This window comes from Drosophila mojavensis, unplaced genomic scaffold, assembly GCF_018153725.1.
Source record: "Drosophila mojavensis isolate 15081-1352.22 unplaced genomic scaffold, ASM1815372v1 contig_80, whole genome shotgun sequence".
In the NCBI taxonomy this organism is placed as follows: Eukaryota; Metazoa; Arthropoda; class Insecta; order Diptera; family Drosophilidae; genus Drosophila; species Drosophila mojavensis.
Genome location: NW_025318906.1, coordinates 5,632,623 through 5,658,934, shown reverse-complemented (window position 1 = coordinate 5,658,934; position 26,312 = coordinate 5,632,623). Strand labels below are relative to the sequence as shown.

The 26,312-nt window shown below is 40.1% G+C and overlaps 6 protein-coding genes and 1 long non-coding RNA gene across 8 annotated transcripts in view; 3 read left to right on the top strand and 4 right to left on the bottom strand.

The window, feature by feature from the left end:
- The window catches only part of LOC6578863 (myocyte-specific enhancer factor 2), a 64,919-nt gene extending 57,538 nt beyond the window's left edge, over window positions 1-7,381 (bottom strand). For both annotated transcript variants that reach the window (XM_032729604.2, XM_002004726.4), the window contains exon 1: window positions 6,359-7,381. The gene's annotated coding sequence lies outside the window, so the exon portion shown is untranslated. The remainder of the gene's footprint in view (window positions 1-6,358) is intronic.
- A 97-nt stretch (window positions 7,382-7,478) lies between these two features.
- On the bottom strand, window positions 7,479-8,074 carry LOC6578862. The gene is made up of 2 exons (XM_002004725.4): window positions 7,759-8,074; window positions 7,479-7,704 (listed from the first exon to the last, which is right to left on the bottom strand). The coding sequence occupies exons 1-2, from the start codon at window positions 8,066-8,068 to the stop codon at window positions 7,538-7,540; spliced, it is 477 nt and encodes a 158-aa protein (XP_002004761.2). The 5' UTR covers window positions 8,069-8,074; the 3' UTR covers window positions 7,479-7,537.
- A 317-nt stretch (window positions 8,075-8,391) lies between these two features.
- Window positions 8,392-10,193, bottom strand: LOC6578861 (venom serine carboxypeptidase). The gene is made up of 2 exons (XM_002004724.4): window positions 10,088-10,193; window positions 8,392-10,019 (listed from the first exon to the last, which is right to left on the bottom strand). The coding sequence occupies exon 2, from the start codon at window positions 9,980-9,982 to the stop codon at window positions 8,546-8,548; it is 1,437 nt and encodes a 478-aa protein (XP_002004760.1). The 5' UTR covers window positions 9,983-10,019; window positions 10,088-10,193; the 3' UTR covers window positions 8,392-8,545.
- A 582-nt stretch (window positions 10,194-10,775) lies between these two features.
- LOC6578860 (serine protease inhibitor 42Dd) lies at window positions 10,776-12,907 on the top strand. The gene is made up of 3 exons (XM_002004723.4): window positions 10,776-10,914; window positions 10,979-11,841; window positions 12,633-12,907. Exons 2-3 carry the CDS (start codon window positions 10,984-10,986, stop codon window positions 12,903-12,905), a joined length of 1,131 nt encoding a protein of 376 aa, XP_002004759.1. The 5' UTR covers window positions 10,776-10,914; window positions 10,979-10,983; the 3' UTR covers window positions 12,906-12,907.
- Window positions 12,908-13,443: 536 nt separating this feature from the next.
- LOC6578859 lies at window positions 13,444-15,423 on the top strand. The gene is made up of 4 exons (XM_032729978.2): window positions 13,444-13,518; window positions 13,579-14,590; window positions 14,664-14,800; window positions 14,881-15,423. The coding sequence occupies exons 2-4, from the start codon at window positions 13,610-13,612 to the stop codon at window positions 14,939-14,941; spliced, it is 1,179 nt and encodes a 392-aa protein (XP_032585869.1). The 5' UTR covers window positions 13,444-13,518; window positions 13,579-13,609; the 3' UTR covers window positions 14,942-15,423.
- On the bottom strand, window positions 15,414-17,443 carry LOC6578858 (SH3 domain-containing protein Dlish). The gene is made up of 3 exons (XM_002004721.4): window positions 17,234-17,443; window positions 17,026-17,140; window positions 15,414-16,965 (listed from the first exon to the last, which is right to left on the bottom strand). Exons 1-3 carry the CDS (start codon window positions 17,277-17,279, stop codon window positions 15,960-15,962), a joined length of 1,167 nt encoding a protein of 388 aa, XP_002004757.2. The 5' UTR covers window positions 17,280-17,443; the 3' UTR covers window positions 15,414-15,959.
- Window positions 17,444-21,845: 4,402 nt separating this feature from the next.
- Window positions 21,846-25,121, top strand: LOC116804185. The gene is made up of 2 exons (XR_004364243.2): window positions 21,846-21,956; window positions 23,906-25,121. It is a non-coding gene; the product is annotated as an uncharacterized LOC116804185 (long non-coding RNA).
- Window positions 25,122-26,312: the final 1,191 nt, after the last annotated feature.

Sequence of the window (26,312 nt, the reverse complement as noted above, 5' to 3'; positions counted from 1 at the left end):
AATTTATGTTAACTTTGACTATTGCGTGCCCCATTGTTATATAAACGAGAGGGACAGAAAGCGACGAAGAGTGAGAGGGCAAGATTTCTTTTTTACCAATTGTTGAGGGTTTCGAAGGTTGAGCCACTGCTGACCAGTTGACCAATTGAACGTTTGATCAATTGCGCATTTCATCAATGTCTGCCGAATGTCTTTTATTTGTTGGCTAACCACAAACAAATATCCTGAACTTATTCAAAGATTGCAGCGAATGGAATGAGATCGACTTAAATATACCTATTTAAATGGGCATATAGGTAGAAAAATGTTTTTTATGTTGACTTTGTTATCAGTAAACTACTAAACAGTAAATTATAATAGTACTTCTATGAGCTCTTTGGATAATGCTTAGTTAACTATGTTAACAGGAAACTGTTAAGCATATATCATGTAAAATTACATGATATATACTATACTTTAAGGCAATAACTCACCTTGATTATCAACTATAGATTCTCCTTCTTCAACCCTTTGCCCACTTTCTAAATCGATATTTATTCATCGGCAAAAAATCCCCTTTCAAGCAAGGGTATACGAAACAACTTGTGTATCTCTCAATATATGGACTTACATTTAAGCAGCTTAATGAACCATTTGAAACTTTCACAGCGATCATTATTATGATATGTGCTGTATTTTTGGATTTTTTATTTTTGACCATCGAATGCCACAAGTGGAACAAATCTTTTTGGCCAAACAAAATGCGGCCAATGCGAAATGTAAATGATCTACAGCAGATGAACTAGTTGTGAACTAGGAGTAAAAAATATGTGAAATTAACATAACTGTTATATAGATCAATGTAAAGGCTTAAGTGCTCTATACATAAATTAAGAATGTGGCTAATGAGAAATGTTAATGAATTGCTTTTGAATTGGAACTAAAAACTATGCGAAACTGTTATACATATCAATACGTATATACGTAAGTGTTATATAGATTATGAAAATGAGCTTAAACGAAATGTGAATGACTTACAGAAAGTAAACGATTTGCGAAATAGAACTAAAAACAGTGCTAAACTGTTATACATATCAAAATAGAATCATAAGATATAACTTTATAGGTTACTCTAAAATAATTATATCAAAGTCAAATGCTCCACAAAAAACTAATTGTCTAGGCAAATATTTCGCATACCCTACAGTAACCGCTGAAAAACCCGTTCCAGCCAATAGCCAATGGCCAATGGCCATCAAAACACAATTACCTTTGGGTGCCCCAAGACGAGGCAGCAATAGCCACCGTCCTCCTCGGTCGCCAATGATAATGATCTTGCAAAAATGAAAAACAACACGAAAAAAAGAGATATCTTTATATGTATATGCGTACATCTATATATATGTATGTATAACAGCAAACAGCGGACAAGTTTTAAGATAACCAACTTGTTGCTCTATCTCTTTCGCGCCCAAGAGCTGGGCCTGCTGTGCAGCACGGGACTCTAAAAATAGCTAGAGCTCATTAGAAAAGGCTAAAAATAGCCGCAAGTTGAAGCGCGTCGACGACGTTCGCATTGAGAGCAAATAAAATGAAAATAAAAAAATACATAACCAGCATCAACAACAACAACAGCAAACAACAACAAGAAATAATCGTAATAAAAGAGCAGCACATAATATGATAGCTGCGTACACCTTTATAAATGGAAAAAGGCAAGAAATGGCTAGAGAGAACTGAATCCTAAATATACCAGAAATTCGAAGCGGAATCTAATTGGAAATGCGATGAAGCCTAAGTGAATTTTAAAGCGGGCTATTTTTATCAACAGTGATTAGGCTCGACATTAACTAAGTGTTTGCATGCCATTTTAAGCTGTAAGCCTCAATATGTTACAGTTACTGTTAATGATTATATATAACAGTATTTAGGGTTAAACTAATTGTAATAGAATAAGCTAATGTTAGTGCTACCCTATTAACAGCATGTAGTTTATATAAAGTTTAATGTAACATTATGTTCGAGTACATACAAAGCAGTTTAGCATTTATGTTAAATTAACATAAGATCAACATCATAGCAGCAGTTAAACATTGGGGCGCACAATTTTCGCTCTCTGATAAGGTTCAATAAATCTGATAAGAAAACAGACCGACTCTCTATATAGCTACGAATCTGTTATAAAAACATTTCCGATTGCCTCAGGGCGGAAGAAAATTTGGAACTTTGTTTAAAATCTCAGAGAAGTGAAAAGTTTCAACATAATTTCAAACAATTAAATTAAATTTCAATGGTATTTCGACAATGTTTACAATTGGCAAGCATATTTGGCAAAAAAAAAAAAAAAAAAAAAAAAAAAATGCTATATATGCTAAGATCACTCATGAAAATGTGCATTGGGAGGTCTGAGGAGGAATGCACACAATGCTAAGAGCGGGTGCCATGGCAAACTAAGTAAATCAAATAAAACAAATGGCGGGGAGCAACAGCAATAACAGCAATAAACAACAACAACAGCAATGCCACTTCAAACAGACAATAACAACAGCCAAAGGGGAGTAAGCTGAAACAACGGCAAAGCTATGCCATGTAAGAGCAGCACAACAACAACAACAATAACGACAGCAACAAGAACTAAAAGAAACCCAATAACATAAAAGCTAAAGAATTTTTGCGCAAAAGGATGGAAGGCGACTACTGAACGACTCAAACAACTGAGGGGGCCAAGCACATTAGTATGTGTGTGTGTATGTGTAAGTAGAAAAACCCGCTTACAGCAGCAAAAACGGCGGCAGCGACGCCAAGTGACGACCTTGATAAGTTTCACACACAACACACACACAAATACAAACAAGCGTGAACACATACAAAGCAAAAATTGCTTACGAAAAAGGAAGGGCAGCCAAGGAGCAGCCTTTGGGGGCAATGAAAGAGGCCCGCGCACAATGTGTATGTGTGTGTGTGAGTGGGAAGCAAATAGGGTAGGCACAATACATGTATCACACCACAATCGATGCTAGCACAGAGAGAGAGAGAGAAAGAGAGCGCAGCGCAGTGCATGGTGAGTTTCGCGGTGCCCAACACACACACACACACGCACTCATATTCGCTCGCTCTCTTTCGCATGGGCATCAACAAGTGGCTGCGGCTGCTCCTGCTCCTAACTCAATTCGCTTTTGTTTGTCTGTGCGCCGCTCTTTAATCAACAGCGCGTGGTGAGCTTTTAGCTGCTGCTGTTGTTGTTACACTGTTGTACAATTGTACTTGTGCTTAACATTACACGATATGTGCATATATACATATGCATGTGTGTATCTTATCATACTTTGCATTTTATTATTGAATTTCTTAAGTCGCCGCTGGCGCTGCTGCTGACGCATATAAGAATGCCAAACAAATTGCGAGCGACCGCTTGTCTGCCTCTGCTGGCGCGCGCTCTCTCAATTCACTCTCTTTCTTTTGCTCTCTCTCTGCCTTTGTAGTCAGCTGTAAGTCAGCTTGAGCTTCAAATGTTATTAAATATATAAGCATTGATATGCTGCTATATGTACTATATATACATACATATATATGTATGTTTAGTGTATAGTGGAAAATTTCTTGTAGTGTATTTATCAGGAATGTAGCTAAATCAATGCAACAACTACAGCGCCAACAACAACAACAACTTTAAATGATCGTGCAACGTGCCTGAAATTATAAAATACAAAATTCAACGCGGAACCCGCCAACAGCAGAAATAACAACAAAAACCGGCGCTGCACTTGCTGCCACACACACAACCGGCTCAGATCAACAGACAGACAGACAGATGGACAGGCGCACTGTGTGCAACGTCTAGTTTGAGCTTTGAACGACAGGCGAGCACATGAGAGACAACAACCCATAATTAATCAGACTGCCAGGCAACATTTTTACAACAATTTACAATTTACAATGTACAGACAACAGGCAACATTGTGAATTCCAAGCAGAATCCTTTACAACAACAAACGGAGCGTCTTGGGAAAGCTTTGGCAACAAACAATTTCATACTCTATCAATTTCTTATCGGCTAGCTCAGTTGATATTAAAACCTAATATGGTATTCGTATTGGATTTCACGCGATCTTATTGGAAAACACATCGTAGTAATATGCTATGCTAATTCCTATTGGCATTGGGTATTTATATTCAATTGGATTTAAACTTAATTATATTTAATTGGTTATGATATAAATAGGTTGTTTAATGTTTGTTTTCATCACCATCAAATTCTTATATAAACTTCTTTTTAAATACAAGTCAAGACTTAATATTCTAAATGATGATAATTCTTGAATATATTTTTTCTCCTGCTCTTTTATTCCTCCATTTCTCTTTCTTTCGTTGCTTTGACTAACTAGTTTTGGCTTTTATCTAGAAATGAAATTATTGTCTTTCCAAAATATCAATTTTATGGACTTACTCCTCGAATTAAATGCTAAGCACAAGAATATGACAATAGATACATTTTTTTTTTCTTTTTTCTTTTTAGCTGTTTGAGCATACAGGTAATGGCCAAATCAATGTGTGAAAACAAGTTTTCAAACATTAATTCGCATATTTTTACAAATTATATTAAGCTCATACATAACGAGTGAACAGCAGCAACAACAACAATAATAATAATAATAGCAACAACAACAAATACAAGGAACAAGCATTTTTATCATGTACTGCGAATAAAACTCGTTTTGCTTGTAAAACTATTCAATAATTGTGATGCCAGAAAATAAAAACTAAATATATAAAAATAAAAACACAGCATACAAGACAATTCACAATCCTATAAATAATTAAACTAAATTTTATTATGGGTTTAACAAAAAAAAGTAATAAATTAAAGTCGAGGATAAAATATTTGGAGAAGCAACTTAAGCTTCGCTCAATTGTCTAGCTAATCTGATTGGAATCAGTGCCTTAGGGAAATAGCTGTTTTAAAAGGGAAATAATCTCTTAAGCTTCGTCGCTTTATCATCTCATTACAAAGCGCTGACTAAGCCTATTGATAAATAGTTGCATTTAACAATATGAATATGCATATACATATACAATAATACATACACATACCCGTATATATGGATGTGTGCGTACCTTTGAGAGAAGGCGAGAAAAAAGAGCACAACTTAAAGCGTTGTCAAAAATCTTAATCAAATTATTGACACTTAACGTTGCGCGTAGTGTAACCTCGTCAAATGGAAAATTTGTATACTTTGTGCAAATGACTAAATTACAATAATAATAAAACAAAAGCAAAAAGAGTAAATAAAAAATACCCCAACAAATACAACCATGCTAAAAAGATTCCAGCACAAAGATATAATTTAGCTGTTACATTATCATTGCATGTGTATGCATGTGTGTGTGCGTGTGAGTTAATATACTCTAATGTTACAGTTTGGGTTTTTTTTCACTCTGCTGAGTTAAATATTATAATGTAACTAAATAGGAGTAAAGAGCAAGAGCGAGAGAGAGCATTCCCTCTCTCCCACACACACATGTATGCAATGTGTGATTGGAATTAATCAGGAGTGCACGCTGGCCCTGGGAGCGCATTAAACTTAGCTTTACAACATGCTCTGCATAAGCCTCCGAGTGTATTACACCATAAAGCTGCTCTACAACTGTGCTACAGCAACAAAGAGCGTAACATTCTTCGTTGATCAGCATGCCTAAGACGGCAAGCCATGCACTCCTCCTCTATCATACAAATGAGAGCGGCGCCGCTGAGAGAGTCAAGGCAGGCATATGGGGAAATGTCATTGATCCACCACACGTTTGGGCAGCGAATCTCGCTCTTGTCTGCTATCAGTCGCCGCTATCCGGCTGCTGCTTTGCTATACAATGTGAGCGGACACAGTGGGACGAGTAAAATGGGCTGAAGTATTCGTCACTTAATTGGATGAGCGCGACGCTGCGACACTGCGACTATGCTGCAATCAAAGTACGCACGCACACACATATATGTATATATATTAGAGAACAGAGCTTGGGCTTTTTCCAATATGCAAAACAAACTTATTAAAGTGGATAGACAAGTTTTAACCAGTGAGAAGCGTGCTGATAAAGCAGTTTGCGCTGGTCAAGCATACTGTGCGAAAGAGAGAGCTGTAATGCACATAGAAAACAAACACACAAGCACACTAACACACACACACGCAGGGACATACAGCGGTTTAGGCTCAGCCTAAATATCCATAAAGACTCGATAAAAATAACTCAACATTGCCTGCAATCAATTTTAAAATAGACTCAACTTACAGCTGCGAAGAGGAAGAGGAACAGGCACAACACAAAAAGGAGAAGAAACTAGCCAAAGGCAGACAAGCCAAGCCAAGGCAAGGTAATTTCAACTTACCGCTGCGCTCCCGCGCCGTACAAGTTCAAGGCCAAGTGGCCACGGCGCCTCCTCTCTGTCTTTTACTGCGTTCTCTCGTCTCCCGCTCTTCGGTTTACAAGCACTCGATGTGTGTGCGTGAGTGTATGAATGTGTTTATAGTGTTGGCGTGCTTTTATCTCTGAGTGTGTGTGTGTGTATTATTCTTTTTTTTTTATGCGCAACCGTTTGCATGCGAAAGAACTTTCGTTTTCAAGTACATGAAGCGCCAGCGCCTCCTTTGCCTGCGCTATTGTTGTTGTTATTGTTGTAGCTCTTTTCTTTTTAGTGGGACGCGCGCGTGGTGAACAAAGGGGAAATCGCACTTGTTTATAGCACGCGCAACATTTTGTTGTTGTTTTTCTATTCTTTATTTGTTGTTGCTTTTGTTACCGAAATCAACAAATTCCGAAAATTTGTATATGTTATTTGCAAGACTGCACACTCGATCCCAGAAGCAGGCGGCTTTGTAAATTAATTAACACACTCACAGCTTACACACACATACACACACACAGGCACAACCACACGCACACTTGGCCATATCAAGCAAGCGGGCGGGCGAGCGAGCGAGCGCGCGCGCCGAGATAAGGCAAAGCAATTTATTTGCACTAAAATTTTTTGCTTTTTGCACGCTGCCGCTGTCGCTGAGGGGTTACAAGGGGCAGGAGAATATTTCGGGGGGGTGGGGAGGAGCTTAAATTCACCACACACACAATCTCACACACACTGGAATTTCGTCGAAGCAACACACTCACTCACACGCAATCCGACGACGCAAACGCACGTTTCTCGTTACGACTGAGATGGCCAATAATAATTTTTGGCATTCCTGTTCGCATGTCCCGCACACTAGAACAAATTTGCGACGCAATTGGGTTTTCTAAGTTGCGTTAAATGTTTTATTTAGCTAGTTGAATTGCACGAGAATTTAGAAACGAGCAGAGACAACAGAAAACCAGACGACACCGCGATTACGAGGCGCAACAACAAATGGTGAGCGTGCGGAGAGAGCCACACGCCAGAGTTGCCAAGCTGAGAGCTTTTTCTTACGCCAAAAAAGCTTTGCGACAGTGTTGAAAAGCGTGTGGTCAAAAACATATGAAATTCATTAATTTTATTGCTTATAAAACTAAACATTATTTTTAGTATATACAAATATTATAGCATGGGTAAATTGGCTTTTAATGCATCAAACTCCTTACGATCCAAAGCCTTTAAGTTGGTGCCTGAGAAGGGGGATTTGAACTCAACATCGCGATGCTTGTTCACCAAAATCTTTTGCTCTGAATAAATCAGATTGATTTGCTGACTTATTTGCTCCTGATCTGTAATTGGCTCATATTAAAAACTTGTATATATACAAATGTGTCTATATTTACCCTTCTTGAGCAACTGTATGGCTTGATCGCGCTTCATTTTAACCAACATGCTACCAACTGTTATCCATACTTTTGGCTCATCGCTTTTTTCCATCAGACGCAACGCTTCACGAGTTTCCTGCCTCCGTTTGTCCATTACAGTTAACTCCTGTTTGTTAACCAATATCTTATCGGCCAACTCTTCTGTCTTGTTGATAATCTCAATGCTTTTATTCAAGTCGGATTGCGACATGTTTAATGTAATTTTCACTAATGAAATGTGCAAAAATGCGGTCAAAACATAAACAAAACAATTTAGTGTGACCAGCATACGTTAATCCAGAGTGGACAGAGGCTCCAGGGTGGGTATTCGAACACCTGTTTGCAAGATTCACCTCAATAACAGCTGTTTCTGATTCTGATTAAATTACGCGCGCAATTCCAACAGGGAATTAAAATTCTACTTCAAAAAAATTAAAGGGACTGGCCTGACACAATTTGTGAATATTTCTACTTATTGTTTTTGACTCAAACAGCTGTTTGCAGTATTTCAGTATGGTCATCTTTATTATAGCTGCGCGAAATTTAAATTTGAAGCAATTCCAATAGTTAGAGAGAAACCCCCTGAATGTAACTTTGTAGTATAAAAAACTATTATTGTAAAAATCTTTAAAATCCACTTTATTTGAAGCCACTCTGCATTATAACCGTTACTAACCAAAACTTAAGCTTATTTTTTTGTATAAAATTTCAACATTTAAAGCTACTCCTGTTTCTTTGCCAACTGCATTCGTACGAACTTCCAATTTTAACGTTTGTAGTGCGTGAGATGGTTGATCATCTCGTAGAGCCACTTGGGCTGATCATGTGGAGCCATGTGGCCAGCATTGCGTACCATAATCTCAACCAGATGCCCCGCATGCTTCACATAGCCCGCCACCTCGCCATCGATTCGCCAAATTTCACGTGGCGCAATCTTATATTTTGCGGCATCCCGAAACTTGAGCCTGTTCAAATAGTTGCGAGTCAGCGGATAGGCCACAATGATGTCCAATTGTCCGCTATAGATGCACACGGTGTACGTATTGAGAAGTTCAGCGATCCATGGAGCCACCGTGTCCATGACGTCCTCCTTCAAATGCAGCTCTACCTTGTTCTCCTTGTCCAGATCATGGAACGGCTGGTTGCCCACATGAATGGCACGTCGAGTGGCGCCCGCTTGCAAAAATTTACCCAATTGGGCATCCGCCGGATTTGGTTTAGTAATAAGATAATTGTAGTACCAATTGTAGCCCGTCAGATTGCTGAAGATGGAGCCGTTGGTCAGATCACCATTGATCAGCGAATCGAAGACCTCGAAGGCGCCACTCATATCCCGTTTCTCAATCAGCTCGGCGCCCTTCTTCTCGGCCTCATAAAACTGGATCAATCCATTGTCATCGATCAGGCCCAGCTGATAGAGATAGTCGCCGTATTTCAGCTGATGCAACGGATCGGAAAGCCCATTGCCAATGGCCACACCCTTCAGTGGAATATGGACTCGCGTCTCAATGGAATTCTGGACTTTGTGTATGTGATAGGCCAAAGCGGGAACATATTTGCCGGCATAGGACTCGCCGGTAACCCAGAAACCGGAGGAGGTGCCCCAATCGAAGAGCTCGTATAGCTGCATCACAGCCTCGTGCAGATTCCTGCCCACATCTTTCTCGTTGCGGGCGTAGCCCTCGTCATGATCTGTGAAACTAAAGCCCGTGCCCACAGGATTATCTATATAGATCAGATTATGTGTCTTGCTCCAGGTATAGTTGCGCAACTGTACTTTGCCCTGACCCTCGAGCTGCAGCGGCCCATTCTCAGTGAAGAGCCCAAACAGCGAGGAGGCACCCGGTCCACCTTGCAGCCAGAGCACAACTGGTGCATAAGCCGGATCTGTTTCGCTGGGGAAATACCAGAAGAACATGTTCGAATTGTAGCCCTTGTCCACAGTCAAATAACCCGCATAGCTCTCCACATTGTGGAACTGGGAGCCCGAAACACGCGCCATTTGACGCACTTGCTCCATGGGCACTTTCTGATCTTCGATGAAGGGCGTTAAGAATAGCGGCTGACCGGGATCAACGCCATCGTTGAAGTACTCATAGCGCGGATATGGATTGATAAAGCTCTTTCTATACGGCCGATCTGCAGCGGCAACAGCAGCAACCGCTGCGATAATCAAGAGAACGCAATGAATTGCGTTTTTCATTGTTTTTTTGTTTTTGTTTTTTTTTTTTTTTTGCTTGCTAGAATAAATCAGTTATTTAATCTGTTGTGTTGAGTTGCTGCTCCAACAACGCCCCCTTTTACTTACCCTTCACTATAGATAAGCAAACGTTGCACTTTTACTTCTGCTCCGGCTAAATTATAAAACTCGTCTGAGCCGGCGAAGATGATAATACAATGCAAAGCAATAAAAATTTAAGAATTAAGTAGTTCCGTTGCTGAACTAACAAGTGAGCTGCAACTATCGAGCAGACACAATACTATCGATAGGTGTTAGATGATTTTTTGAAAGTGAAAAAAGCTACAGAAAAATTAAGCAAAAACCGCGCCTAAATTACTTCTCGATCTAATGAGCTAGTTGCAACAAGAGTGATATATAAAAAGATAATAACAATAAATATACTAATTGTTGTATAGGCTTTTATCTTAACCTATTTTAAGCTGGATTTAAATTCAAACGCCTTTTTTTAACTACCGAATAATCAAATGAACTACTTGCACCTGTTAGATAGCTGAGCACTATTATCGATAACAGCTTGGCCAAACAGCTGTTGATTTGAAATTAAAAATGTATTTAAAATGCCAGCTGATAACAAATAATGAAGACAATTGAATTTAAATTGCAAATAAGTTGCGTAAGACATACCGACATGGAATTGAAATTAACTGCAGCGCTATTTAACACCTACATAAATCACAAAAGCCGAAATAACCGTTAAGCGAATATGGGTTAAGCGAAAACAACAAACGCCTTCAATTACCGCTAAAATGAGTCATGGATAGCAGCGACGCATCGTTCGCTGCTTTCGCATTTGTTGTGGCATCGCGAAAACATTCCACTTTGGGCAGCTCAACCAATTGGACGTGCTCCATCTTTCGCTCGCGTTCTCCCTCTCGCTCTCTACTTTAACTATTGTAAGTACCTACAAATAGCCTGATTACGCATATCTAACACATACACACACCCACAAACACACAGATAAAATGTTCGATTTCAATTTGGAATTTGCGCGTGGCGGCGCCTTCTTCACCAGCGAGCTGTTCCAGCTGCTCGCAGCCGGCGGACTTAAGCAAAACATCGTCTTCTCTCCATTCTCGATACAAACCTGCCTGGCCTTGGCATTCGCTGGCGCCCAGGGCGAGACAGCGGATGAGATAGCCAAGGGATTGCGTTTCGTCTCCAACTTCCCGCCTGAGGTTGCTCAAACCTTTCAGTTTGTGCTGCAGAAGTACAAGGACAGCGATCTGCTGAAGGTGGCCAACAAGCTGTACGTGCAGCAGGGCAAGCAGCTGAAGGCCAGCTACGAGGCTACGATCAAGCAGGACTACAACTCAGAGGCGGAGTCCATTAACTTTGCACTGAGCGATGCGGCTGCCCAGCAGATCAACGGCTGGGTGAATGCCAAGACCGAGGGCAAGATCACCGAACTGGTCTCGGCGGACTGCTTCGATGACAACACACGTCTGGTGCTCCTCAATGCGCTCCACTTCAAGGGCAGCTGGGCCAACAGATTCGATGAGGCCAGCACCGCCGAGGACGACTTCTGGACATCCGAGGAGCAGAGCGTTAAGATTCAATATATGAATCAGAAGGCCAAATTTGGCTATGGCTACTTTGAGGAGCTCAACTGCACTGCCTTAGATATGCCCTACAAGGACTCCGATTTGTCCATGTTTGTGCTGTTGCCGCAGGAGCGCGAAGGTCTCAAGGATCTGGCCGAGAAGCTGAAGGGCGTAAATCTGGTCGATTTGGCCGGTAAACTGAATGTGGAGGAGGTGCAGGTGAAATTCCCCAAATTCAAGGCCGACTACTCCATCGAATTGGCCGACAAACTGAAGCAGGTAGGTTCGATATGGTTAATATGTGGGATATATGGCTAATATGGGTATATATAAAATATTTGTAGTTCAAATTTGAGTCATCTATCAATAGCTCTATAGATATAGATAGTCTATATAAATGTAGGACAGATATGTGTTATATGGATTTATATAGGCAGACTTTATATTGGTGTAGAATATAAAAGGAATTAATATAATAGGTCTTGTAAAGGTAGAGTATTTAGTTATAATATATGTATGTACATTTATACATATGGGTCAGAAATATAAAATATATCATAGCACTGGTATACAGAGTATTCTCCAATAGCCATAAACTATGCATATATTTTTTATGTACTTAAACTCGCTCTTTGAACACATTCATAAAAATACCAACTACCCAATTTCTTTATCTATATAATATGTATGTCTGTATAATATATCATTTTGTGCTTCCCTTTATTTTCTTTAACACGTCAGTAGCTATTTTTTCTTTCAAACTTTATTGATTAGCTCTTTATCTTAGGAAATATCAATCGGAATTTAAAGTACTTTCATTTCGGGGGCTTATCAAGCTTAGAGATAATGTTACGGTATTTAATATTGCTTTCACGCCAAACTGACAAATTTGTGGTTCCTGCTTATGATCAGATATCGCTCGTGCATTGAGTATCTTAACTTAACTGCACCTGAGTCGTATACGCATATCTTATCTCCGGAATGAGCTCATCATTCATAATATATTTAATCATTGTTTATTTTTGTAATACTTCAACTGATTCGTTATCTCCTTGTGGAATTATTTACAGCTTGGCATTACGAAAATGTTTGATGAGGGTGCCGATTTCAATAATCTGCTGGAATCCCCTGAAGGCATTTTCGTCTCGAAAGTCTTGCACAAGGCGACGATTGAGGTGAACGAGGAGGGCACCGAGGCGGCTGCTGCCACCGGCATGATCATGATGACGCGCATGATGATGCTGCCACTGCAGTTCCAGGCGGATCGTCCATTCCTCTATGTCATCTGGAACAAGAAGAATATTGTTTTTGCCGGCGCTTTTGTCACTGCACCAAGTGCTTAAAACTATAAACTAAAAAAAAAAAAAAGCAAAAAAAAAAATAAAATAAAAAAAAAACTCATTAATTTATTTGTTATTTTGATATTGATTTGTATTTATTAATAATAAAAGAAAACAATGGCACATTCAATTGAAGTATTTTAATTTAGGAAATTTAAATTAGTATATTGTAAAATAGAAACCAAAATTTAATTTACAGCTGAGAAAATGCCCAGTATTTTTTACTTAATAAATAGCTTGGTATAATATATTAATTAACTTGTATTATAAATCTACCATACAAAAATTAATATTTTATATTATATTTTAAATTTCCCATATTTTTGTATATAAAACATATTATTTTATTTTATTTTGACCATTTAATTTACACTATATAATAAAATTTACATTTTACGTTCCCATATTTATATATTAAAAAATTAGTTTTTATTATAAATTCATCATTAAATTTCCTACTGGGTCTCCTCAAGTGCGCAGATTTGCGTTAAGTTTTTCGTGCAGCCAACTTCACGCTACACCCAGCCAATTGCTCTCAGTTCATTGAGCCAGTTCCGCGCTGAACTACGCAGTCTGTTTCGTTGGTGCAGAAAGAAAACAACTTAAGTACACACATGTATGTATATACATATATTGGGTAATGCGGGCTGAACAATTAACAGTCATGTGGCAATAGGCAATATTAGCATTCGCAACAATTCTGAGCAATGTCACTGCGTGCATTAAGGAAACGGGACAACCAATACAATCAAAGTGCTGCCAGAGCAACGCTTTATAAAAAAGCAAACAATAGCAACGGGAGCAACAACAACAACAACGGCAGCAGCAGCAACAACAACAACAACAACAGCAGCAGAGCCAAAAAGTTAACGTCAGCTGGAAGCCTGTTGCGCCAACGTCAGCTGCTGGGACGTTCGACACATTCCAACCCGGATCTAACGGCATTTCAAAGGACCTGCACGAATCACCTGTTGCGTCGCAAATCGGAAAGCGATGCCAATTGGGCCATCTCAACGGGCCAATCAACGAAACCGTTAACGGCTGCCAACGCCAAGTCCGAGATTTGTCTGCAGCGCATCAGTTCGCACAGCTACGAGACGGCGAACAGGACCCCGACCTCAGCTACGATGCTCGGTGGAGCGCGTTCGCATCGAGATCTGTCCGCTGTCCCATTGGAGGCGGACCGAGCGCCGCGCCGCATGAGCGAGTGCAGCATGGGCTACAGCCAGGCGAGCGGCAGCTACTCGCGACGCACCAGCTCCATGTTTGCCAGCCAAATGATGCTGTCCTCGAGTGCTGCGGCGCCTGTTGATCCCAATGCGATTTTGCGTGTGCCCATCATTGGCTACGAGGTGATGGAGGAACGGGCACGCTTCACCGTCTACAAGCTGCGCGTCGAGAATCCCGACACGAATGACTTTTGGCTAGTGATGCGACGCTACACGGACTTTGTGCGCCTCAATGGCAAGCTGAAGCAGGCCTTTCCCCACATCAACCTAATGCTGCCGCGCAAGAAACTCTTCGGGGACAATTTCAATGCCGTCTTTCTGGACAATCGGGTGCAGGGCCTCCAGATGTTTGTCAACTCGATCATGGCCAAGGATCAGCTGCGCAAATGTAAACTGGTGCGCGAGTTCTTTTGCCTGGACGAGCCGCCCACGTACTCAGAGTCCATGGAGGAGTGTCGAGTGAGTGGACATAGATGTAGTACCAATTATAAATATATATTAATATAAATTTATATATACTCCTCCTTCACAGGCAATCTTTGAGGCCCAGGAGGAGACCATTGCGCACTTGAAGCTGCAAATACAAAGCAAAAATGATCTCATACTCGGGCTACAGCAGAAGCTGCGCGAGGAAATGATCGAGAAGGAGCAGCTCAAAGAGCAACTGAAGTAGCATCATTATATATATATATCATCTATATATAAATTACTCTCTCTCTATATATATGTATATTCATTCCCATTCACAGAAATCTCAATTTGAACTGTTCGCACTGCTCGTCGGCAAATGAAAGTTTGGCACTGAAATAAAGCTAGGAAACCACTCAAACAAGGACATGGACTGGAGGCGTGTCCTTCATGTGTGCGTGTGTGTGTACACAATTATGCTGAGCATAACTCTAGATACTCACGCACGTCCACAAAATATATCTCCCCAAGTGCATATCAAGCAATAAGCAAGGCTCACTATATAGACAACTATATATAGGATATATCAAGTGCTTTAGCATAGTACACTGGACAGCAAGGAATTAAGTTCGAGGAGTGAACTGATATGATTTAGATGGTGTTTTGACAGAAGAAGTTGCTCGACAATTGACAATTGGAACTCGATTTGTATTAATAACTGTTATAAAAGGAATCTATTTATATAAAAACTGTAAATTAATGCGACTTTTGAGCACACTTCTCTTTAAGAATTTTAGCTAATGTAACAGGACTATATAAATGATTATGTGCTAAGCTTAAGGTGCAGGAAGATGATATTAAAACATACGCTATCTAAGCCAAAATATTGCCCAAGTGCATAACACTTTTATTTAATATTCCAGACAAGAAAAGGTTTCAGCATATTATATATCTTCTTCTTTTCACAACTATACAAAAAATCTTTTTAAAAATTATAACATTATCATATTATATATTTTAATATACCAATGATAACTCTATCTATCTTTTCAGTTTAATATAATCTATAAGCATAATCCTTTCAAAAATCATAGCATTAACATACGTTAATAACATATTTCTTTAATGCTCCATAAATAAGGAACCAAAGGAGAGTTCAGATTTCTTTTCAGTTTTAAAAATCCTGTCAAAAATCATATCAATGCACTCTAAGAAAGAAATACAAATATTTTTTTAAACATGTATACTAAATATATAAATATAAATATATATATATGTATACATATACAAATGGATGCGGGTTTTTATCCGCTGAACATTAAAACTTAGCATTAGCACAATATAATTTACAATAATAATGATAATTAAAAATTGTTTTAAAATCTATAAATAAACTGTTTATAACTATTAGCTGGCCAGCTCAGAGGCTCGTCATGGCTGGCGGCCTGGCGTAGGCTTTCGGTATGAACCCATATTTGCGCGTCTTGGGCGCATATGCCCAGAGCCAGCCGTCGACGGTTTGATTGTTCAGATCCGCATAGATCCAATCGCCACGACGCACGGACAAATCGTCGGGCGCCTGTGCCTTGTAGTCATAGAGCATCACTAGCTCGGTGCCATGATAGCGCAAATCATCGGTGCCAATGCCCAATTGTTGTTGTTGTTGTTGTTGCTGCTGCTGCTGTTGCTGTTGTTGCACCTGTTGCTGTGCCTGCTGCACCTGTTGTGCCTGCTGGCCCTGCTGCTGCAACATGCTCTCCATGGCATTCAGGCTGCCACCTGTTAGATTCGCATGATGCTGCATATTGCTCTCGTTGAGCGGAGCTGTTGTCCCGTTCGCCGCCTTCTGCTGCTGCAGCACTCGCACACTGTCGGCGGGATAGATAAAGTTGGCCGGCACAAAACCCTCCTGGCCATCGCTGCGCATTATCCAGAACCAGTCGGGATCCTCACGATTCAGCACCGTCACAAATTCGCCCCGCTCCACGGACAAATCGTTCTCGTCGCGCGCTATGAACGTGTAGAGCACAATGCAGCGACCCGACGGCTCCTTGATGAAGGGCGTGCACTCCGGCATCGTCACATGCAGATTGCCATCCACATTGCTAGCTGCGGCGTTAGTCGCCTCGTCGCACAGCACGTCCAGCTTGTTGTCCACGCTCAGCAGTGGCTGGTTCTCGTCGTGCGGCTGTTCGGGGCATTGATCGCGTGGCAGTTTCTTTTTGATGGCCAGCTCGGCAAGCTGCGTGTTGTATGGCGCGCAGTAGGAGAAGGGTATGAAGCCCTCCTGGCGAGAGTCTTGTCCTATAACATATACCCAATCGTTCTCGCGATACAGTATATTTACTAACTGCCCGCGCTTCACCTCCAGCTCATCGTCCACGCAGGGCGTAAAGTCGTGCAGCACAACCATCTTGGAGTCGGGACTGCCGGAGGGAAATACAGATTTAAATGTATCTTATATATGTATTTATTAAAGACTTTACCTCAGTCCATGTTCCTTTTCTATGCCCACACGCACCAGCGTCTCTATACTCGACGAGCCTGTTATGCGGCCCATGCCAACGGGCGCCAAATCACGTTCGATGTTCGCATTTGTGGCTAATGGGGGAAAACAAGTTTGTTGTTTAAGTCTTTCACATATATGTGGGCAAATTAATTCTCTTTTGTGTTATGCTGGCTGCGCATGCGTACCTTTCTTTTTGTCGCGCCGCATGCGTACAGGGCACAGAAATGCCATATTTGCTGAACTTTTAATTTTCTTATTCACAATTTAATAATAATATTGTGCTCCACTGCGTTTGTTTATGAGAAAATGCATTGCACTTGTACTCGATTCTCCCGTGTGGTTATCGAACTCATTTATCGAACCTGCTCGTTTGCTTTTTATCGATATTGCCAGACCGCCACAATAAACCGTGTGCGCTCAAATTGATCGTTTCGGCTGTGTAAATTTGTTTTGTTTAGTGTCTGTTTTTGTTGGTGTGTTAATTAAAGTTATGCTTAACAAATGTTTAATCCAGTTGTGCAATCAAGCGTTTAAGTAAATATTTCCATAGTGTTTATTGAAAATGATGAACCTTACACCTTACAACACCTTGAGTCAGGTTCATTGCACTTGTCCGTTAGCCAAAGAAGCGCCACACAAACTAATTACTATAATTAAGTTATATGTGTGTGTGTTTATTATGTAATAAACACGCAGACAGCATTCTGTATGCATAGATTTTAAAGCTCTGGCATTTGGCCAGTGCAACATTGTTTGCTGTGCAACATTGTTTGCATGCCAGTCATGTTTTAGCCTTTTGCCTTTCAAGGCTAAAAAGCAATGCGTCATCCATTATCCTTGCAGTCTGCATCCTGGCAAACAGCGGCAATGCTCTTTTTTAGTGCCAAGGATGACGGCGTTTGCATTTTCGATTATTTCTGCCAACGGCTGTGTGCGTGCGTGCGCGCGTGTGTGTGTGTGTGTGCGGGCAAGCGAAAGTACAGCCGACTAACAAACTGACCTACACTGCAGACCCTGCATGAACCCAGGCCCCGGCTCTTCTCACGTCCTCAAGTTCGTTTCCATTGCCAAAAAAAAAACGGTAGAAGGAAACTGCGCATTACAATTGCTGTGTTACGAGCATTATACGAGCTATAACCACCCCTTCTCTGCCTCCCTATCCCTCTCTCTCGCTCTCTCTCTTTTTCTCTCTTTGGCATCGTAATGAGCTCTTCGACTCGTTGTTGACTTTTGCTTACTACGCAGTTGATTTTACATCCCACATATTCCAGCTCAGTGGCCAAAAGCCAGCCCAATCCAACCCACCTGCCCATACACCATTCGATTGCATCCCAGCCCATTCCATGGCCTATCCCAAGCATTCAGCTCAGAGAGCTCGTCTCTAAGCAATCAATAGAACGGCGTCTGCGCCTGGAGCCACACGTGAAACCATTCACTAAAACAGCACAACAAAGAGCTCGACATGATGAGCTTGATAAGGATGCTGTTGACGATGATCAGGATGTTGATGATGAGCATGTTGATGATGAGCACGTTTCATGTGGCTGTTGTGACTGTTGTTCATTCCTGTTCAAATATAAACGCTGTCTGGACCTGTTTGAAGTATACTATGGGGCAAGCCATGGGGCTTAACTAACTGGGTCAGTTATATTTGGCAGTCACGCAGGTTTCCTAACTGAAACCCTAACCGAACCTAACCCGCCTAACGGCTCAGCCCGCTATTCAAATTTCACTCAAATGTTGTTAGGAAACTGTCAGACGAGTTGTCCGGAATTTTATGGAATTGTGAAATTACAGCATACTCACACACACACACAGACACACACGTCATTCACGCCCATATCACAATTTCATCAGAGCTCGTAACATATCCTCTCAGGCTTGGCTGGCTTCGCTTGTAATGCTCTTCTCGTAAATCGATTTCGCTTAGCTTTCAGTTTCATGAATGGCATTTCAATTTCCCCCGCTCCTAAAACAACGCACATTGTCGAAAAGTTATTCAAGTTGCTAGAAATTTGATAGGCGGGTTGCGAAAATTCAGTTTGCCAATTTATGGGCTTTGCGAATATGATGAATTGCGCTATATTTTTATGGGGATAGTTTAAAGTATCTGAGAGCTAAAGTTTAGTACATCATAACAGCATATATGATCATATTTAATTTATTATATTAATATTTTTTCTATGTAGTTTTTGTTAGCTAAACGAGTAAAGCGAACAGAGCCTGTTCTTTTCTATTTTTATTGAGATCTCTGTATACATTGAGGTCTGATATTTTACGATTATCCTTTCATTATAATCATTTCTATTTATATTTTATATATGTTTGTTTGTATATATCAAATGTAGTATGACTGTTATCTTAAACTGAGAATTTTATAAAAACCAAAAATCATTTTAACAAAAACCATTATGCTCTTAATATTAAAATAGATTAAATTAGATTATTAGTATTATATTGTGTAATTTCATTATCATTGTAATTTTCAATATGATTACCCTATCATCATGATGCAAAAAAGTCAGGTAATCATCATTAATTATATAAATGGTTATAAATTAAAAAAAAAAAAAATCTTTCATATAGAATTTCATATGATTCTATGTTGGCATCATTTATATATTATCTTGATTACTTTAATGATTATCTGAGCTTACAAATTATTATATTATAGAGAAATTCATCTATATGCATTCATAAATGACTTTATATAATTTGATCGCTTAATTGCCTTTCCCAGTTGGTAATGCATTTCCGAATTAACCGCACGATTTATTGGCCTAATGCAATTTTCGGTCGATTCTTGTATTTGCGCAACAGGCGAAAATGTTGACGAGCGTTGCTAAAAATGCAAAAGGCATAAATAGAAACCAAAAATGAAAAATATAATAATAAAAACAAACAAAAATAATAGCAAAAATCAAAAAACATGAAAATGCAAGAAAAATGGCGAAATAAATAATGTAAAATTTTGGAAAAATGCCAAGAAAATGAACGGATTTCAAATATCTATAAAAGTATTTTATATATAGATATATAATACGTGCAACAGATGCGCCAAATGTGGATATATACATCTCTACACATACATATATATGTATATATATATATAGATGCTGATTAATCGATTTAGAGGTCTAGCTGTTGATTGCATAAGCCAGCGTCAGCCTCAGCTAAGTGAGCTTTTCCTGCATTCCACGCCCACGCACAGGCTCATAAAGCGAGAGAGAGCGTCAGGCAGACAAAAGTGCTTGGGACGGGGGGTGGCGGTGTGGGGGCGTGTTTGTCGCCTACGCTCATAAAATGTGTTCAAGGACACGTTCAGGCAATTCAGCGCCCATATAAATGTGCCGCGAGGCAGACGCCACAGCAATTGACACGAGGCGTATACGCGATATTTAATTAACCACTTAACGCAATTTGAGATTGCACTGGCTAGCGTTCGCATATCCTGTGGGCGAGGGTGGGAGAGTTCTATGCCATTTTTAATGCTGCCAAGGCCTTGGGTGTTTTATGGCCAATCGTCGGAGCTTTGACAACGCAGAAGAGTTAATTATTTAGCTGTTGCTCCTGCTGCAGTTAAAACTTCATTTTCAACTTGTCCGGCTGATACTGCTAATCGTGATTCTGCTTCTGCTATTTAGCTATCCTGTTCGTTCTTCAGTTTCTATTCTCTATTGCGACTTCTCATTCAGCTCTTATAACAGCAATTGTCTTCGTTTCAGTTTTCTCTTAGATTCGCATGAGTTTCCATGTGCTGCTTTAGCTCCTGTTCCAGCTACTACTATTTACTACTACTACCTTTAACGTGACTTCTGTAGTAGTTCGACGATCGCTGCTGCTCCTGTTGCTGCTGCTGTAGCTATCCTAGCAGGAGTACCAGGAGTAGAAGAAAAGAGACCAATGCTTCTGCTGTATGATTGGCTTATCCACTCTGCAGTTCCTGCTGCTACTCTTGCTCCAGCTCCTGCTACAGCTTCCGTTTCTACTTATGTTTTAGCTTACAGTTGATTCTTAAGCTCTTCATTTGGCTCCTGCTTTAGCTGCTGCGCATTTTCCTCACTCCTACAAAGTCTTAGCATTCAGCTTTATCTGCTCGTCCTTTTTCTACTTCTGCGTCGGCCTCTGATTCTACTTTAGCTGATGGTCAGCTAGATTTACTGTTCTCCTGCTTTAACTGCTACTCCTGCTGCCCTTGCTACTCCTGCTGTCATTGCTCCTCCTGCTGCCACTGCTACTCCTGCTGCTGTTTCTGCTCTACCTTCAGCTCCTGCGCCTCTTCCTCTGGCTTTCGCTTAACTATCAGCTTATGCTCCAACTGAAGTTCCGCTTAAGTTTCAGCTTATATTCCAGCTCCAGCTGCTGCTCCTGGCTGAGCTGCTCTTGTTGTCCTTGCAGTTGGCCTTCTTTCAGCTGACGCGTGATTCAGCTCCTCCTGTAGTTGCAACTCCTGCTCCCACTCCTGCTGCAACTCCAGCTGACCCATCTATTCTTGTTGCAAGTGCAACACTCCTGCTCCCACATTAGCTTCAACTCCTTCCACCTTCCACCTGCCACCTGTCGCCCCTGCTCCTACAAGCGAATTTCATTCAGTTTGCCCACAATATGACGCTCCATTGCGTTTCACTCTCTCCCCAGCCACCTATCTCCTACTCTCTTTCTCTCTTTCCCTCTCCCTCTCTCTGTCTCTGTCTCATTCCGCTAGTGTCTCGCACGTCGCACGCCAGCTGTGGCACGTGCGCCACTGTAGGAGCTGCGTTGGGGCCTCTCCGTGTTGTTCGTCGCTCTGGCGCTCGATGCTCAGTTGATGTTGGTTCCTCGTGCCGTGTGGTTCGCATTGTGGCAATCAGTTCGCAGTGGACGCGTTCGAAATTGAGCTGTGGGAAAATCAACTTTTCAAGAAATTAGGTAAAATTCGGGCATTCGCCTAATGAGCCAATGAGTCCAATAGCCAAATTTATGTTTTTTTGATTTTAAATTTTCATTTATTTATTTTTTTGTTAATTTAAAATTGTTTCACAGGTGTGTGCGTCTGCTACGCTTGGCGCCACTTCCGCTCACTCACTTTCTATATAAATATATAATTTAATTTGTTTTACATTCGTTTATTATTTATGTTTTTTTTTTTGTTTATGATTTTATTTTGCTGTTGTTTTTCACTTAGGTCGAGCGCCATTAAAATTCTGACAGCCAAACAAATTATTTTCGGCCTGTCTGCGGCAGAGTCAAAGACTTTTATTATATGAGCATGTATCAAGTCGATGTATATATGTACATACTTACATATATGTATATATATATTCTGTCTGCTAAAGATATTCATCTTTATTTTGTTTTGATTGTAAACATGTTTTTTTTTTTTTTTTTTTTCTTTAGCTTTATTTATTTGTGGAACATTTCGACTTGTTGACACGCGAATAGTCAATTTAAGCAAATATTAAAGCGCATCTGTCGGTAACATTCCAATTAGTCTCGATATACCCTGTTTATCCTGTTTGCAGAGGGCGTATTGTTACTTGGTTGCTCAAAAGGGCTTCAATATACATAAATATTTGATTACATATTGATTTAGATTATTGTTATTTTAGATCCCTAAAGATTTTAATCTTTATTGTATATAAGGTGTATTTTGTCATTTAATTTATCAGTTTTCTATAATAAAATTCTATTTTTAAATGTATATAGTTTTCTATTATTTAATTATATATTTTAAATATAATGTTTAATTATGTTATACTTTTCTTATACAAGTTTTTTTTTTATTCACTTTTTTTTTGCTGATTTAAATAAAATTTGTATATAGATAATACATATATATTTTTTTTAATGTATGTTTAATTAGCGAAATTATAATTGGTTTTACTCAATGCTTGCTTTTTCCTTATCAAAATATATTACAGCTTTTTGTATATCAAAATAAATTTGATTAATAATTAACTTCATAAGGCATAGCTAACTTGTTAGCTAAAAAGCTATCCAGATGATATATATTTCTTATTATTTATTGATTAGAATTTATTTAAAATATTATATAGGGTATCTCCAGTCTATTATGTGTGCACTTTATCAGAGCCGAAAAATTGTGGCCAAATTTTGAAAAGCTATTGCCAAGGCTAATATATAATATAATTTACATATACATATGTATATGGATACATTTATATGTATGCACACCCATTTGAGCAGTTCCCATTTTCACACGTGAAAAAATTGGCATGACATCTGCCGGATTTCTAAGTCGCAATTTCTGCATTTCACAGTCTTGGCAATTTCTTGCATGATGTAAGACTGTTTATCAATTGACCCAATGTGCACTTATGTAAATAAAAGAAAAAAATTCCATATGCACTATATATGTTTATATAGTATTGTCTGGAAACAACTGGTTATTCAATTGGTAAACTTGTATACACAAATCACAGATGTGCAATTTGATTTTCTATTGGTCTTATTGGAGGGCGTCGGTCGATCAATTTTCAAGCTCATTTTCTATTTTTCATTCATCTATGAATATGTGTATGAGTGTATGTGCTTGCATTCGTTTACGTCGCTGTAGAATTCTAGAACATTCTGACTGTGAGCATTATTAAATGAGAAGTTGACAAACGAAATCAGCTGCAGTCCTGCGTGCATTTCGAATAAGAATCTTATTGGACTTACAATGAGAGTTGAGAGCTAAGAGTTGTGAAAGAGTATGCCTATTTTTAGTCTTCATAATTAATTTGTAAATGCTTACTCATATTTGTTATCATAATCATAGCTCACTCTCTCACTCCCTCGCTCTAATGTCCACCCTTTTTTAACAGAATTACTCATAATGCAATTGCTCTCTCTCTCTCTCTCTCTCTCTCTTGCAGCTATGGATATGAACAAGCGAATTGTCAACATGGATTCAATTAACACAAATAAACACATGAAAAAGCATAATCAGTAAAAAATACAGGAAAAAAACCGCAACATAAAGAGCGCATAAATATATTTATAAAGCGACAGCCCAAAAGCAAAAGTAAAAGCACAGTCAACTCTTTGACTCTTCAGCCGAATTGTCAACTGTAAAATCGAAAGAGAGCAACGAAAAGAGAGTGCGCGAGCGCACTTTGCTTTTGTTTACACGCCCATTTGTGCGTTGAAGCAGTGATTGCAACCAGAAGTGCACAATAAAAGCAAATATTTACCCAAACTAAGCAATAAATCAATTGAGCAATTAATTAAATAACTTTTAACAGAAACGGTAAACTATTATTGAAGCGGCTTTACAGCAGCCGGAGGAAATTCCAACAAAGAGTTTGCGCATACATATACAAAGAGAGACAGAGCGAGTGAGAGAGAGCAAGCACAGTTGCTATTGCACTGAGAGGGCGCATACTGGCGGCTGGTCGAAAATATACGCACGAAGACATACGAACACACACACTCATACAAATATACGTCAACAAATTTCGTTGAGTGCTCCAAAGTCGCGTGCTTAGCTCTGTTGGCGCTGTGCCGCTGCCTTCCAGATAGAAATTGAGTCTCTCGCGTGACACAACGTGCGTCCAAACGAGCGGAAAGTTTTCTTTAGTGTGTGCTCTCTGTGTTAAAGTTTGCTCTGTTTTTCTTTCTTTGCTTTTGGTTGCTCATTCGCTTGAGTAGCATTAGCAGCAGGCGCAGGCAGAGCAGCATTTGAGTAATCGCCGCCTCCCCAACGAAACCGCAGTCGGTCATTGAAAGCTAAAAAAAAAAATTGTTTTGTCTGTGTGGAAATTGGCATTGCTAACCGTGGTAAAGCTTAAGCGTCCAACTTACAAAGCAAATAAACATTTTATAAATAAACGTGCGCAATAAATAAACAAAAGCCAAACTTTTAAGTGCGAGTGTAAAATATCGATTTTTGTGAACAGCAAACGCGTCGATGACCTCGACGACGGTGACAGCCACGGCTACAACGGTATAAAAGCAAAAGCTGTGTAAGCGAACAAGAGAGAGAGAGAGAGGCTAACAAGCTAACGCTTTTTGCCCAAATCCAATTGAGCCACGTTTTACATAATTGCCCAAGCGCATAAAGCAACAACAAAGGCAACAACAACAATAAGAGCAACCGCAACCAAAGCCAAACTAGCAAAAGCACAAATTATAACGGCGTCCGCAAACCGAGTGCAAGTGGAAAACCTTTTTGTTGCTGGACGAAGAAGGCGAAAAAGTAGCACAACACTTCCAGAGAGCGGCGCAAGCAGCTGCTGCAGTCGAAAATCACAGCGACACATGCTTAGATATCGGCTCGTCTCAACACACTTCCTAAAGCAGCCGTAGTCAGCCCACAGGCACAAACACACACACACAAACGCGCGCTAGTGGAATAGTGGAAGAGGGAGAGCAACAGCGTGCGAGTGTGAGAGCGAGCGAGCGAACGTACGAGCAACAACTGCAGCAACCACAACAGCATCAAGAGAGCAGTAGAGGGCGAAAGAGGAAGAGAGAGCGACAGACTGAGCGCAAAGTAACTGGAAAGGCCGATCGCAGGATACGAATACGAATACAAGGCGCTGCGCTTCCATACAAAAAGTGCGTCAGGTGTGCCGGCTGAGCTCATTCACTTGCCGAACGTTGCAGTGCGAGGAGCCTGTTCACGGGATTAAGTGGAAAGCGATCGCATTCGAGTGCTAAATCGATTTAATTAATTATAAAGCGCTCACCGCTTGAACAACCGCAACAGTTGCAACAGCTTGCAGCAGAGGCGGCCTAATTAATTTGCATCCGAACGGGCCTTATAATTCAGTCACAACGTATTCGCTAGGAGTTCTACGCCTACTCGGTTTGAGCTGTTTTAATTTAGATAGCGAAAATGTGCAGAGATCGCGATATGAGTTTGTCATAGATCAGCGCAATCGTCAGTATAAGGTTAAGAAAAAAATAAAACTGATGCTGTACTGAGAGTCCCCAATGTCTGTATAACAGATAGATCGATAGACCGAGCGAGAGAGTGAGCGAAAGCGAGAGAGCGAGAGAGAGAGCGTGATAGCTAAAGAGCGAGCCTTGGACCAAGCAACAACAACAATAACAGCAAAAACCAGGAGTTCTACTTAAGATCAACAAAGCTACAATACCAAAGTTAACAATTTAAGTCTACAACATTAGTCATCAATCGATCGATCAATCAAAATCCATCAATCGAGCCGTCAAGCAATAATAGCCAGGATCATCGGATTCGCATGTGTGTGCCAACGTGTGTGTGTGATCGCCGGGGTGTCAAAGCCTGAAATGTGACTATTTTTTGCAACAACTTAT